The sequence below is a fragment of the Phragmites australis genome, chromosome 21, assembly GCF_958298935.1.
Source record: "Phragmites australis chromosome 21, lpPhrAust1.1, whole genome shotgun sequence".
NCBI lineage: Eukaryota > Viridiplantae > Streptophyta > Magnoliopsida > Poales > Poaceae > Phragmites > Phragmites australis.
Genome location: NC_084941.1, coordinates 5760374 through 5776728, shown reverse-complemented (window position 1 = coordinate 5776728; position 16355 = coordinate 5760374). Strand labels below are relative to the sequence as shown.

General features: G+C 44.4%; 1 protein-coding gene across 1 annotated transcript; it reads left to right on the top strand.

Moving 5' to 3' along the window:
- The first annotated feature begins 7157 nt into the window (after positions 1 to 7157).
- Positions 7158 to 8111, top strand: LOC133903844 (uncharacterized). The gene has a single exon (XM_062345311.1). It carries the CDS (start codon positions 7258 to 7260, stop codon positions 7822 to 7824), a length of 567 nt encoding a protein of 188 aa, XP_062201295.1. The 5' UTR covers positions 7158 to 7257; the 3' UTR covers positions 7825 to 8111.
- The last annotated feature ends 8244 nt before the right edge of the window (positions 8112 to 16355 follow it).

Genomic DNA, 16355 nt, shown 5'->3' with positions numbered 1-16355 from the left:
GCAACTATCCCATATAATAATAGAAAGTTCATACACATGACCATTGTAAAATAAGGGTGCAATATGTAGATGCTTGCCTTAGTTTTTCGGCTTCTCTCACGTACACCTCCGGTTCGATATCAATCTCGACCTCTTGAACCGTCAACACGTCACTATCTAAGCAATATAATAACACATCGAATGAATAAAAGAATGAGCTAAGATGTATACTTGTGATGCATGATCGTGAATGAGGTGCAATGTGCCATACCATGAAAACATTTGCAAAAGAATGCTTAATCGATTGGGCTAGAAGAGGTTTAAACATCGCACGAGACAACCTAAGATTATTGGGTTCTGAGTAGCTAGCGGTCAGACCGAGGTAGGGTGGCGGTTAGACCATGGGGGTCGAACAGAGAAGAATTTGGTATTGAGTAGCTATGGCTGTTAGACTGCAGGGTTTGGTGGTTAGACCGGCCACATTGGTTGTCTGACTCTTTACTATGGAGTTTGAACTTGATTCTAATCGGCCTAGTTCCAACCTGGTGGTCAGATCGGCCCAGGTGGCGATCAGACCATTGGGCCTGGCCAGCAGCACCTCGACGAGGTCACTGGCAAAGGTTCCGACGACACCTTCAGCCAAGAGTGATACCAAAATACTCTACAAGGTTAGAGGAGTTCATATTTGGTGGTTTGGGCAACATGCACGAGGCCAAACTCGAGGACCCTACGGATGATGTCAATGGCTAAGGGTGGAGTTCGGGTCTAAGCTAATGGGGATCAATTTGAGCTCAGGGACGACGGAAAAACGGTTGGGGAAGTCTCATCTTGGTGTGGGGAAGCTTCCTAGAGGGTGGACCCAGCTCCAGGGAGGCTTTTATTTGAAGATCGGGCTCCGGGGTGGTGCTCGGCCTTGAGGTGGAAGAAGACGCGTGAGAAGCTTCTCCGGCGAGGATGACGGTGGGGAGGAGCTCAGGGAGGCTTGGTGAAGCTCGGAAGTTATCTCCATCGATCTCCGGTCGTCGTGGTGGTCGAGGTGGCACTTCTCTCTCAGTTTTGGTCAAGGTGAAAATGAGTGAGGGAGAGAGTGAAGAGAGGTAGTCGAGGGGGTTTTATGTGGCGGGCTGACCGCAGGACATATCCAAGGGGCGAGTGTGGCAAAAGGCTCTGGGGGCGAGGCCGGAGACGCTGGTGCTACGGTGCTGCTGCTGCGGCTGTTCTCGACATGAGGAGAATGGACAGGAGGAAGCCTCCCCCGGGCAGGGCAGGGCAGAGTACAGGGCTGGAGCCGAAAGCGCCAGGGGACGGCAGGCAGGGGAGATGCTCTTGTGATTGAGGTCGTACCTTGGAAGATCTCTTGTTTTGTTGCCTTGCCAAGGGATTAATTCTGCGAGAGTGGGGAAAGGCCAGGGGCAGTGCATCGACGGCGCGTGAATTTGAGCGCGCCACAGTGCTGTTGACAAGGTACAAGGGTTGTTCCTTGATAGGTTCTTGAGAGCGTGGTAGAGACAGCTTAAGCTGACACAATAGTGCTAGGGAGCACAGTTGAATTTGTTTTTATCTCAGGTTGCTACTCTATTATTTGATAAAGATGAAAAAAATTCAGCTCCAACTTGCATCCCCACTTTTATCAGTTCATCGTCTCGCCTACTCCATTTGCCACATCTGGGGAGACTCTCCCCTTCGCCATCGAGCAACGGTTGCTACAAATTCGGTCCTTCCTGTCACCACCCAGCAGGTGAATTCTTGTCTCCTTCCTCTTCTTTTCCGGTACGGGATCAATTTTGATGTTCTCGATCTGAGGGAGAGAGAGGTCGGAGAGGGGAGGGAGTTGTCGTAGAGGATACCCGTTGGAGCTCTGTCGGAGGATGAACTCCTGTCGCAGGGATCCCGAGAGACCCCTTTTTAAAGATTCGGCCGGGGGGATGATCCTGAACGAGCTTGTCTGGGAAATAAATGGGAACGGAAATAAATGCAGTGGCTGGTGGTGGGAGATGATCGATCTAGTGCAAGAAAGATGGGTGCACCGGGATTTAGACAGGTTCGGGCCGCGCGGGGGCGTAACACCCTACTCCTGTGTGAGTGTTATATCTCTCCTTGAAGGGAATTCTTCAAGGATGTATCTGGTTACAGGGGTGAGCTGTCTACAGAGAGCTTGAGGCTCTCGTGTTCTAGCTTGGCTTGAGCTTGTTTGTGATGTTCTTCGCCTTTTGATCTGGGCTTCGTGTGCTTCTTGAGGGTTGTCGGGGCTTTCTTGCCTTGTTCACCTTGATTTTTCGGTCTCTTCTCTTGATCTCGTCCTGTCTAGCTTCGTTTTCTTCTTGGCTTTGCTCTCTTTCCTTTTATAGGCGCGCCGACCTCGACTTATCCAGAATGGGAAAGAGGGGGCGCGAATGCCAAGGCGCCACGGAGAAAGGCGTCATCATTCCGTTTTGGCGAAGTGACAGGGGCGGTGGAAAAATGCGGCGTGCATCCGACCACCCGCCACTGCGGATGTCCTCCGGCGTCATTAAGAGGGCTCACCGGGCAGCCACAGAGGTGCTCGGTGCGCCCACCCTGTCTTGTTCTTCTGCCAGGGTAGGGTGGCAGGCGGAGCGCTTCGATTTTGGCAACGCTATCCCGAGGCACCCGGGTGAAACCGGACGGGACCTGTGCATTTAATGGACCCACGCCCCCCTGCCAGAGCATGGCAGGATCTGACACTAGGGCGTGGGCAGCTGAGAATGTCAGGATATCAGGATGTCAGGCCGCGCGTGCCTATTAAATGCGGTATTGGGCCTTTGACTGGCTGACACCTCGACGATGGGATCCCTTGGGTCGTCGGACGATCTTGCGCGAACCTTCGGGGAACCGGGTCCTCGGGGGCTGCCACGTGCAGCCCCGAGCACTCTCTTCCGAGCACTTAGGGGATATCTTCGGGGAACCGAGTCCTCGGGGGCTGCCACGTGCAGCCCCGAGCACTCTCTCCCGAGCACTTGGGGGAGACCTTCGGGGAACTGAGTCCTCGAGGGCTGCCACGTGCAGCCCCGAGCACTCTCTCCCGAGTACTTGGGGGAGGCCTTCGGGGAACCGAGTCCTCGGGGGCTGCCACGTGCAGCCCCGAGCACTCTCTCTCGAGCACTTGGCTGTTTGGATCATCGGGGGACTACAGTACTCGGGGGTAGGCGAGAACCCTTTCGAGCACTTTCTTCCCGGTACTTGGACTCTGTGGGTCATCGGGGAACTGGGGTGCTCGGGAACCAGAGGCTGTGGCCCCGAGCACCTTCTCCTGGAACTTAGATTTTCCTCATCCTGCAGGGGAGACCTCGCGGGATGGTGATACGTGGCGGACGGCCGGCCCGGTCTCGGGACTTAGGGACCCCTGGTTCCTGATACACCGACAAGCTCCTATCGCCCTCGAGCTTGTGCCACCCACGCCGTCCTCGAGCTCGTGTTGCCCTTGAGCTCGCCCTGGCCTCTGAGCTCCTGTCACCCTAGAGCTCGCGCCGCCTGCTCCGTTCTCGAGCTAGTGCATTGGTTAGTTACAAGATATTAATGAAATAGAGGTGAGTGAATTATAGTGAGACAAATTTAAAAAATTGGTTAGAGCATGTTAGAAAATAGAGAGAAAAAATCTACATAGAAAATTCTCTATTCAGATGACTAGAGAACCAGAAATAGAGAATGAGTTGAGATTACTCTTATATAGGGATTCTATGTCCGCCACTTGTTTACCGTGTTGCAAGGGCGAAAGAAATGATCATTGACTTGATGTAAACGATCCATTATGAAAGACAAAGGCAGGTGGTGTCGTGCGTGGATATTTGAGGGAAATATGGTTTGGTGGTCTGTGATAGTGTAGCGTACATTATAGGTTGTTTACGGAATAAATTGAATACACCTCGTAAGTTATTTTACGAGCAGTGTCACTGGAAAGGAGCTTTGGTACGTTTTGGGTTATTTGTTTAGAGATTTCAATTTTTGGGTTGCTAGAGCGATTATGCTATACATTTTATTGCCCTCACGTTACTCACAGCGTATCTTCACCGTGAATCTCAATGCGTATTGTTGGGTGTATAGGTATATAGAGTGTGTTTGGTTCTCGAATATAGGAGTATATATTCGTTGGGCCAAGCTACAAGATCAGATAAAAGAGTTTGTATTTACTAAGTTAGGTAGTGATTAATCTCAGGTTAGACTGAAGATGTATATTTGTATTTACTGGATCAGATTACAACAAAAATACGAGACACCTTTTTCTTAAGATTATATGTATCCATTAAATCAAATTATGATAAATTTAGATAACCAAATACACTCATTATATTGATACAGCGTGTTCCTTCGTTGGTTATCTTTCTCCATGGTGAAGCAATGCAAGCAGCAGCACACTTGCAATGGATGCAGCCGTGGGCACAGACGATCATCTAGGGTTGGTCATGATATTTTGATGGCGTAGGGTGAGATTAAAAATAGGACTCCCATTAAATATAAATTTTAAAATATTTATATAACACAGTAACTTAAAATAATATTGTTATATTTTTTATATCAAATAAATAGCAATTACATATATCATATAGAAAAAATAGTATACCCCATACACTCCGGAGTCCACACACGTCGACTGCCGCAAGACGTTAGTGCTAAGTAGCACATTTTGACCACATATACCAGTAAAAATTATTCGTTTGATCATACTGTACACCACCATGAAATTTGTCCTAACTTCACCACTGGAGGGCAGCCTCTATAGCAGGCAGTATTTCCACCAGCAGCTGTCACCCCCTGCCGCTCCTCGGACACGCCCATCCAGCCCAGTCACCCCTCCGTCCCCCTTTGCATCGCCCCCGTGAAAATCACACCAGCTTCAACTTGCACCGGCTGCCGGTTGGCGACGTTGCATGCCGAGTCTGCTCATGTGCTTCGCTCGGCGACCGTGCCAAAAAGCGACCGATGCTCTCTGCTCTCGGCGGCAAGCAACTGGGCAGGCAGGCAGCAGGGCTTGCTCCGCGCGTGTTCGACGCTGTTGGCCGGTCACTCGACAGGTTGGGCCTGCCCTACCAATGCAACTTGCAATTAATCGGTAAAGTAACCTATCAGGAAATGGTTGCACTGTTGTAGTAGGAGTGATCTTCTTTGTACGAGCTGGCCACAGCTGCAGCCAGGCCCATTAGGCCATGGCTCGTTGCGTCCGTGCATGCCATGGTTGCGTTGTGTCCGAGGTAATAAGACGAAATTAGTAGTAGCAAGTGGTAATAGCTAGCAATAGTAATGTGGATTTTTGTTTATGTTTAAATAAAAATTACAAATATATGCATTCGTTTTTCAAAATTACAGATCTAAACTCGTATCATCCATTGAAAATCACCCTTACAACGGGCTATTGATTTAAAAATAAAAATATTACATTCTAATTGCTCTTAAAATTCGAAATACTATCAAAATAGTTATAAAAAATTATATGGTGTATATAATGCTATCATCTAGCTCTCTAAATTTTTTTAACTCAAACAATTACTTGTACAATAAGAAAAAAAAGACAATTTTAAGGATCTGAAATTTGTAATACTTAAAATTTATCTTTTTTTGTTTCTTCTTGTACAATTTATTTTTTTATTTTTAAAACTGTCAGGTAATAGTTAGCATGTTGCCTTTCTAACGGATGACAGCAGTCTAGTTCAGTAATTTTTCAAAATAAACGTATATATTTATAATTTTTTTATTTAAAAAATAAAAAACCTAGTGCCGTGGCCCAAACCCAAGGCGCGCTTGTAAGAAGAGAATCGAAGAGTAGGCCGCGCGGGGCTTCTCGACCAGACCTGGCCTGGCCTGCTCAACGGTTACCGGAGCCCAGCCCCAGCGAGGATCAAGCCCGAAGCGCGCGCGGAGGGGCTCGACATTGTTGCACTAGCCCGTGGGCCGATATCCCGCTCGTGGCAAATAGCACGCACGCACGGTCCGGGACAGGAGTACGAGAGCACACGAGTGCACCACAGCCCGCGATCGGTTTGTATGTGCCCGCCCAACGCATGACATCGCCAGCTCCTTTAGTGACTAGGAGATTCAAAAGCAAGATTTTAGTGGTTGTTTGGATCCCATGGATTAGAAGTAAGTTTTCACCAAACATGTTTTATTGCGAATTTTAGGAGAATTGGTTTTAGGTTGTTAGTCAGTTAGATCTAGTTAAACAGATTACATTTGTTTGGGTCACGTCAATTAAAACGAGTTTTATGTGTTACGTAGACACCATTACATCTGCTCCAGATGGTCTCTCTCTTGTTTATTCGATTAAATCGGCATCAGGAAAGCACTATTGACATGGACTCTTGTTCTTGGCCAAGAAAGACGGCTTCTTGTTCTTGGCCGGGGAGAGGAAGGATTGGAGCGGCACCTTGGACTTGGACGGCACGCTCCCCAGTGCAGCTTCGCCAGCGCCTGCTGGACCTCCGCATGGAGCTGGAGCATGATCCAGCCCTGCCTGCAGCTCGTCCGATCGTCCGACACTCGGTTGTTCTCCTGCTGCATGTTGAGGACCTCCACCTGGAATTTGCGGCCAGGAACGACGTGAACTGAGCTCCCTCCACCAGCGCCGCCGGAGTCCATGTCCAACGCCGCCTCTAGCGTTCGAGTCAAACCCGTACAAAGCTATTGCTCTGAATAACAAAGGCAACGAAAGGACCGAATCACCAGTGTGTAAAAAACGCAGGGCCCAAACTGCAAGCACATCTATGTGGAATTTTTATATTTTGTTTTTTAAAACATATTTACAAATAGATCTCTGTAAAAATAATTTTTGAAAATAGATCTTTTTCACAGCAATATAATCATGTTAGTTGTTACGTATGATCTTCTACATTAGATTTACAAGATCATACGTAACAGCTATCACAATATAAATTGTCATAACACTGTGCTATTTAACAACGACACCCATCGTCATGGCTCTGTAATTTCTCAATAGGTTCATATGAATTTTTTTTTTTTAAAAGAGCAAAATCTAAAAATTCCACCGCATCTCCCCTCAACCGGGCAAGACGGCAAGTGCCCTCTTTTGTCAAAGTCAAACCGCTACTCTTGATTTTACAGTCAACACCTTAAGGTCTTCGCATTCTCCACAGCGCCCAGATCCAGAAATAGAGAAAACAATAAGGGCTATATCACAATAAGTCCGTCCCTTCGCGGAAAAACTCTCCCCGGATTCTATTTGACTCCAGCTGCAGAGTCGACTAGCTCCATTTTCTTCCAAGCGAGCGGCGAGCCCTCCCTTTCCCCTCAAATCCGGCTCTCCGCCTCGCCATGGCCCACCGCCTCCTCTTGCTCCTGGCCGTCGCCGCCGCGTCCCTCCTCGCCGCCGACGCGCGGCCGTGCCACACCTTCCTCGTCGCCTTCCCGGCCGACCCCAACCCAAGCGGCGACGGCGCCACCCACGACCATCGCCTCGTCCCGCGCGTCGCCACGGTCATCACCGTCTTCCGCGTCCGCCGCCTCGGCCCGCATATCACCTACTACCACCAGAACCACCGCCATCACCCCCACTCCATCCCCGCCAACGTCCAGATCCGCCGCCCCGAGCTCCCGCGCCCCGTCGCCGGCGCCGTAGCGGCAGTGGCTGTGCCCCAGGAGCGCGCCAGGGACATCCTCGTGGTCGTCGTTGGGCTCCTCTTTGGCGTCGCCTGCGGCGCGCTCACCGCCGCCTCCATGTACCTCGTCTGGTCCGTGCTCGCCGGCGCCGCCGCGGCCTCCCCCTACGACGAGCTCTACGGCGACGAGGACGACGAGGAGGCGTCCGACACCGAGAGCCCCAAAAAGGTCGGCTACGTCGTCATCCAGGATCTCGAGGCCCACGACGGCGGTAAGAACTAGGGCTAGGGTTTGGTGGTGCTCCAGGGAGGGCAAGTTCGTGCAGTGGAATGATCTATGACTTATGCCTATGTGTTGCGTAATTCGTAATGTCTCTATGATGTGTAGTTGGGGAGCACTAGGGATTTGACATCCGTGTGAACACGCTCTTGAAGCGCGCTTAAGCGGTGACATGTGCTTGTTTATGATTAACTTATCGATAAATGTTCTGTGATATTTGTGAAATGTTCTTCTGAAACATGGCATTTGTAATGTTTGTCTCATGGTAATGAGGCTCGGCTTCGAGATCATAGTTGTTGCTGTTTATTTTCGACAGTTCTGTGTCCCAATTCTAGGCATTTTTTGCGACTGATCTTTCCTAATGCACGAAGGCATGGCTGATCTGCGCTTCCAAAATCTTGTATTTGGTCTATGCATGTTTGCTCGTCAATGGATTAACTATTCTGTTTGACAGAAGTGCTAACAGCTTTGATGGTTGATACGTAGCTCTATATATGTTGATGATCCATTTGTTTTGTTAAAATGGCATTAAGTTCTACTACCAATGGTTTTTTGCCCCGAATTTGGTCAAAGAGTCAGAAGAGCATATTCTGATTATTCGTAAGTGTCTTTTCATAGCTTAGTCCCGACAGAAGAGCTATGCGGATCGCCGCCGATAAAAACTTGTGTTCGTCATTGAAGATTTTATGTATATCAAGGTGTCTCCTCTTAAAGGGGTTCGACCCTTTCAAGTCAAAGGAAAGTTGGTACCTCGGTATGTGGGGTCTTTCCAAATCATTGCTCGGCATGGAGAGGTGGCCTATTAGTTAGATTTATCTTCGTCCCTCTCCGTCGTGCATAATATGTTCCACGTCTTGCAATTAAAAAAGTGCATTCGAGTTCCAACCGAAGTCATTGAAATTGCAAACCAAGACTTGCAACCCGATCTGACCTATTGCGAGCGACCGATATAGATTCTGGATGAAATGGAACACAAGACCCAACGACATTTTATTAAGTTTGTTAAAGTGTAATGGAGCAATCACTCGGAAGATGAGGCTATTTGGGCACGTGAAGATCGAATCCGCTCCGAATACCCCCTTACTTTTTGAAAACTTGTGAGTGTTGTTTCAATTATGCGTATGTTGATCATCTCACGTATCCATAGTTTGTTTTCATATTGGTTGAAAATTTTGTTCCTGAGGGATCGCGCTTAGAAACCATTCAAACTGGGAGAACATCCTCCTTGCAGTCCAACTGAGCCTCTGCAGGTTAGATCGCCAGAAACGTTCAAAACCAGCAAAACCCTCTGCTCCCAGGCGGTTTGACAGCCCATAACTCGTGGTCTGACCATAGGTGCCTAAAACTCTCTGTATAGATTTTGGTCTAATTACCATACTCGCGGTCCAACAATGTCGCGATCTGATCGAGCCTAGCCGTGGTCTGACTGCCAGCGCACAAAAGATGCTATGGCTAGCTTTTCGTTCCACCGATGAAATTCGACAAAAATTCTTTTTTGTTCATGGAAGCATCCTTCTTACTTCATCACCATTACGTTCTCTTTGAATTTGCCAAAACTCGGGACAAGATTCTTTTAGAGGGGGGGGGGGGGGTTGTCACGTCCCAAAACGTTAATCACGTAATTAAGCATACATAATCATCATGGAAATTGTTTCTACATGTTTATTTATTAGATTGAGTTTCAAACATGTTTCAAAGGTACTTAGGAGATGGTCTAGAGCTCTTTAGGAAAGCCCGAGATACTTCGGAGGAGAAGAAGAATAGAAAAAGAAAGAAAAAGGAAAAGACAGTTCTCGCGGTCTGACTGGGATTATCCACGGTCTGACCGCCAGAAGCAGCCATGTGGGCTTTCCGCGGTCTAAACGGTAGCTCCCGTGGTTTGACTGCCAACTGCCAGTTTGACCGCCACAACACCTTCGGTCTGACTGCTAGCTGCTGAAAACTTTATGAACTTAGGTTAGCTTATCCGGGGTTCGAACTTTCAAAACCCTAATCATTTGACGATCTTTTGCAAATATTTTCAAAACACAACGCTCTATTATTATGCGAGCATACATCATATGCACACTTTTTTGTCGTTTGTTTATTTGTGAGATGCATCCTTGGTTTATTTGGAGAGCGACATGCGATTCGAGTGAGCGAAGGTGACGTCGACCTTCTGGAGTGCTGTGAGTGTTGCGCAGGTAGCGTCAGGCAGGTGCCGGAGCAGCAAGACAAGCATCTAAGCATATTCAACCTATTACTTTGGATCATGTGATGCCTAAATTGATAAATTATGCTCTATGTATGTTATGCATGTTGAGTTAATTGATGTCGGGAAATCGGATAGCACCTAACTGTTGCATTTATCCTATCTTATATTGATGATCTCTATCCTTGTAGCCTGGGTATAATCATGAGAATGTCTTACTAAAATTGATACAAGATGCTTAGCAATGCATAGGTCTTCGGTAGAAATCGAGCGGTGCAATATTTCATCATTCGCGAGCTATAGGGTCAATTATTACTCACCATGATGATGACAATACGAGTTGTATGAGAGTAAGGATGAGACGATATATGGGCGGTGCTAGGGGTAGGTTGGGAGAGGAAGCCGGATGCCATAAACCACTTGCATCATTTAATCACCGTCCGTCGATACCGTTGGCTTTAGCACTTTTCGTACTTACTACATGTCGCATATAGGAATGATAAGCCGAATACCTTTGTAACTGTGATCTTTTGGCGTGCGAGTCGATAATGTCATGGGCATAATAAGCTTATAGGAGTATCCAGTTTGCTCTGGAGGTAGTTCTAGATGACCTCCGCACCTATCGGTGTATGATCAAACTGTTGGGGTTTATTGGAAAAGGTTGACACGAGTACCTCTTATGTGGGTCTTTGTGGACACGTGAGCCGAATAGTCCTCGAGTCGTGTAGGTAAAGGAGTACCCCATGTCGGGTGTAAAAACAATTCAAATTATCACGCTCTCAGTTATGAGCATGCTTCTATCCATCCGCATTGATTGTAGAGTCACGAATGTGAGATGATATGGTATGGTATGTTAGGATGTGATTGAGATGTTTTTATTCACAGATATGTTTATGATGGTTCAGTTACATATATTTATGATGTTAGTGATTACAGGATAGGAGGGGTATATGTGTATGGTTAAATATAGATGCTCACATTACTGTGTCCAAATTTGCTTTTGCATATGAATTTACTTAACCATGTGGTCGTCTCCTTGCTAATATCCAAATCCATAATCCTTAAAGTCGGTTTATTTATATGTACCTATTATGAATTAAATCTTGCGAGTACCTTATGAGATACAAAGGGATAAGCTTGATGACCTCTGTGTAGCACTGACATAAGAGTTTTTTTTACTGTGGGAGATATAACCTTATCTACATGGTGAAGGTTGGCTTTATATGACTATTCCACTAGGGATTTGAACTTTTATGTATGCTGGTAACCTCAGCAAAACACATTCTGTTGCTTTTAAAAAAGCAGTGCCAAGCCTTTCAGGTGCTATTGACGAGGAGGAGCTAGTGTTTGGCTACTTCACACCCGTCGACATTGGTGACGGGCATGAGTAGGCAACTACTCGGGTGATGTTATTTTGGGGTGGAGTCTAAGGGCATATGGCTCTACCTATCTTTTGTTGTCTATAGTTTTTGTCTTTCGCTGTGTAGTTTCTTTTTTTATGGGAGTTGATCTATTTTATTGTCCACCTATATCTCTTTTACTGTAAATTGTTAATGCTTAAGAATTTATAATATAATGTTAATTAATTGCTCTTTATTAATCTTTATTATGATGATATATGTTGGAAAGACGTGTGTTCCGATCTTGGGCACAAAATACATGTCGGGACTACCGGAATGATATTCTGGTTAATCATTGTAGTCGTGATTATGTAAATGATTGATTTAATGATTAATTAGAATACTATTTAGATAGTTCCTCACACATGTTTGAATTTTTTTTTTCAAATTGAATTAAAAATAGAATATCACATGAAATGATAAAAATGCATATAAACGGAGCATTACAAAGGAACTCACTTTTTCACTAAACAACCTAGGATTGGAAACATTTTTATAAATTAGTACCACACATGAGAAGAATATTAGTGAATTTTTCTATATTTTTGAGAATTTATTTGAGCCATTAAAAATTACTAGAATTTATAAAAGTAGGCTTATTTGGAGAATTTTAATTAAATATTAGCCAAGTTTTTTTGGATAAAACCAATTAAAACGAGTTGCTAGTGAGCTATAATTTGCTCATGAAAATGTTTAAATTTTTTGGACTACTTTTGTACTTTCGAATAAAATCGAGAGTTAAATAGAGAACATAAACACATGTAGCGAAAATGGCTCTATTAGACCATGATTGTAATTTTAGTTATTAATAATAACATAGTCAATGAGACTAATATATTTGTTAGAATATATGTTAGTAAGTCTCATGGATGCAATACATGAAGAAGCCATCGCAGTCGGGACAAAGTTGGACTAAATTGGAGAAGTCTCACGAAGATTTATCTCACTGGATGGTCCAATGCTCTGAGTGTTGAACTCACCGGAGCATATTTGACAAAGGGGGAGAGAGTTTTGAAGACCTCACTAGAATGTCCGGTGATGAGCAAGTATGCTTACCGGAGCAATTCTTCTAGAGAAGGGTGTCGTGATGAAGAATGAAGGCTAAGCCTCACTGGATAGTTCGCTGATCAAAGCATGGCAACATTGGAGTGTTTCTAACCATAAGATAAATAGAACAACCCACCGGATAGTCTGGTGATCAGAGAAAGATACACACTGGAGCATTTCCACCAGAGAAGGTTGCAACCGTGGAAGATCGAAGATTAACACGTCGGAAGGTCCGGTGATGAAGCAAGGCTACAACGACCAATACACCAGACAATGAACATTGCAAAGAGGCCGAACGAAGTTCAAGGCATTATATAGTCCAGTGATGAAGTGATGTGCACCGGATGCAAACACCAGAGCAATTTACATAGAGAGGATGCAGTTGGCTCGGATGGCTTAGGATAACTGACCGGATAGTCTGGTGATGGAGATGACGTATACACTGGAGTGTCTGGTGTTCACAGAGTCTTGAGTGGGGTTCCAATGGCCAGTTTGTGAGTGTACTCACTGGATGATTCGGTGTTAGTACTATTGTTCTCACCGGATCATCCGGTGTTTACAACTTTTCTGAGCCGTTGGGTTAGTGGCTATTGCGTTGGTTTGAGGCTATAAATACACACTTACTCAGTCATTCAAAGATGTGGTATGCTGCTGGAGTCTAGAGGAAGCTCATACACACTTGAGAAAACATCCAAGGCACAAAAATGCTTAATGTGATTACCCAAGGTGTTTAAGCACAAGATTAGTGAGTAATTGGTGCTTATAGGCCTAGAAAGAGTATTGCTAGGTGATTGCTGCCTAAAGAGTGGATCAAGGAGTGATTCAACCTTATACCAAGTGATACACCGGCAACTTGGAGTCTTGATGGCTCGCCAGCAAGCTTGTTGACCCTCCAACTTAGTGTGAAGCGGTGACGAGAAGCGTGTACAGGAACGTGGAGACCCTTGTCTTGGTGGCTTAAGCTCCGAAGTGATCATGGTACCAAGGAACCGGAAGAGATGCTAGTAGTGAGACCTTGCCTTGGTGGCTTAAGCTCTGAAGTGATCATGGCGACAAGGAATCAGAAGAAATGCTAGTAGTGAGACCTTGCCTTAGTGGCTTGGTGACTTATCTGGGTGGAGATCTTGTCTTTGTGACTTGGTGTCTCAAGAGTCGTGACTGGATGCCGACCGGGAGCATATCCTTTGTGGAGCTCCAACATGGACTAAGGGTAGTATTCATACCATCAGTACCATGGGATAAAAATCCCTTGTGCCAATTTTGCTCTCTCTATCTCATTTACATTTCCGCATCTACATTCTTGCAATTTACCCTCTTATATAGTTTACATGTGCTTTGATCGGTAGAGTAGACACACTAGATAAATCTAGAGAACATATAGATAGAAATTGATATAGGTTTATCTTGTGTAGTTTTTAGAGCCCAATAGATTCTAAGTGTCCTAATTCACCCCCTAGGACGTTACCGATCCCTTCAATTAGTATCAGAGCTAGGGCTTATATCTAGCTTTTCAATTTGGGTTAGAGATTCACACCTTTCATAAGGTTTTACCAATTCAAGTGGCATTTGAGCCTTAGTCTTATTGTGATCGGTTAGGCTTCACCATCTAATGAGTTGTGATGTCAGGGTTGGGATGGATTCCTATAATGCTCTACTTTTTGATGGCACAAACTTACTCTAGTGGAAAATTCTAATGTCTTGTTATTTTTAAGCCTGAGGGTTGGATGTTTGAAGAGTCACTGAGGAAGGAATGAAACCTCGCATCACCAATAAGGAGAGGCAACTATATGCATTGACAAAGAGTATTCTTTTATCATCTATATGTGTTGATGCATTTAATCGTGTTTATTCTCTCACCAATGTACATGATATTTGTAATAGTCTCATTGAAACACATGAAGGCACAAATGATGTGCGCAATGAGAAATATAATGTGTTTGCTACTACGCTTAATGGCGTCAAGCAACTACCCTATGAAAGTGCTAATGACATGTACTCACGTTTGAATATTTTTGTCAATGAGATCAATATGTTAGGTTTGATGCAAATTGAAGATAATCAAGTGGTGAGAAGAATACTTCAACCTCTTCTTTCAAAGTACAAGTTGATAGTCTTCATCATCTACGACAACAATAACATCAAGAAGATGACTCCAAGTCAAGTGCTTGGTAAGATCACCGCCCATAAGATGATAATGAACATAGGGGTGGAAGGTTCTTTCTCATCCAACATCAAGAACCTTGCTTTCACAAGCAAGCAAGATCAATGCCAACACATGAAGGCAAGGATGAGGAGACAAGAACAAGAGTCAAGCTAAAGCGAAGATGATGGTGATCAAGATAAAGAGAGCAATGAAGAGGATGATCAAAGGACATCAAGTGATTAATAAATTGATCCAAATATGACCAAACTCTTCTCAAAGTTAGAGAAGAACATGAAGGGGATCAATACCAAGGTTGATCATCCTATCTCCATTGAATACTTAGTCAACACAATTGATCATATCAAGAAGGAGAAGAATAAGATTAAGAACAAGAGGGAGACAAGGGGAGAGCCAAAACATTTGCAATGATAGAAAGATAGGTGAGTGAAGATGAAGATTCAAGCTCAAGTGATGAGAGCTTCATCACCCACTCCTCCAAGAGAAGCTCTTCCTTAAAATCATCATCACACAAGTCATCACATAAGCCTTATGTCCAAAGGTATGGATAGCGATGTAAGTGATGATGAATCTGATGAGGATTCTACTTCCTATGATGGACTCCTTTATTTGATCAATGAGAAACAAATGACTCTTAAGAAACAATCTAAGGAGCTTAAGAAATTCAATACACTCAATGACATTCATGCTATATTTGTTTCTAGTTATGAACAATTATTAAGCAAATTCAATTTATTAAACAAGGAGCATGATGAGCTTAAGGCTAAATTTGGGTGCATTGAATCTCAAAGTAGGGTCCCTTTGAAGCAATCTACCTCTCTATTTAATTTCAATCCTAAGGTAGATGATTCTACTTCTTGTGATGATTTAATTATTTTATCTAGCTCACCCTTTTGCAATAAGATTTATGTTGAGAATGTTATTGTAGAATCATCTAACAATCTCATTGCACAAGAGAATGATGAGTTTAAGCAAGAAGTGAAGAAGGACTTGGTGAGTTTAAAGGGAAAAGGACATGTCCAACCTCTTCAAGATAATTGTGTTTTTATGGTGAAAAAGTTTACGGAGAGATCCATCATGATATGCTTCAAATATCATTAATAAGATCACAAGTCCTTCCAATGCAAACAAGCGAAAAAGTAGACCAATGAGAAAAATAAGATGATGAACATCTCCAACAATACCTCCAACCTCTACACCAAGCCCAACTATAAGATCAAGACCAAGAGCAACCACTATAAGCTCAAGAATGACAATGGCAAGGTGGTTGCACATATGGTTGGGAGAAAGGATTGGAGGTGGAATCAGCCCATTTAGGTGTCCAAGAAAGTTATCACCAATATGAAGGGACCCTAATCGATTTGGGTTTTAAAGAAGACTTGAAGCCTTAAGAGGCTATGATGATTTTGATACTTGACTCACAAGATGAAGTGAAGGTTCAAGCAAATAAGTCAAGTATACAAGTTTGGGCGCTTTGATGAAAATCATGATCATCGTATACCTAAATTCCCATCCAAAGGTAAAAGAGGTAAATAATAGCTAGACTTATGTTCGTGTATTTTGTTTTTTTCTTCTAGCTTATTTGTCTCGTTTAGGATTGCATATGCTTATTTCAATTTATTGCAATACCTAGTGTAGGTTTTCATATGTAAGATTGCTTGTGTTTATCTCTAACTCATGAGCAACCTACATGATTTATTAGTTGTAGGTTTATTTTATGACACTAGTTTTTACA

What these genes read in the sequence shown, in the direction of transcription:
- LOC133903844 (XM_062345311.1), top strand. Translation starts at nt 7,258, where the DNA reads ATGGCCCACCGCCTCCTCTTGCTCCTGGCCGTCGCCGCCGCGTCCCTC.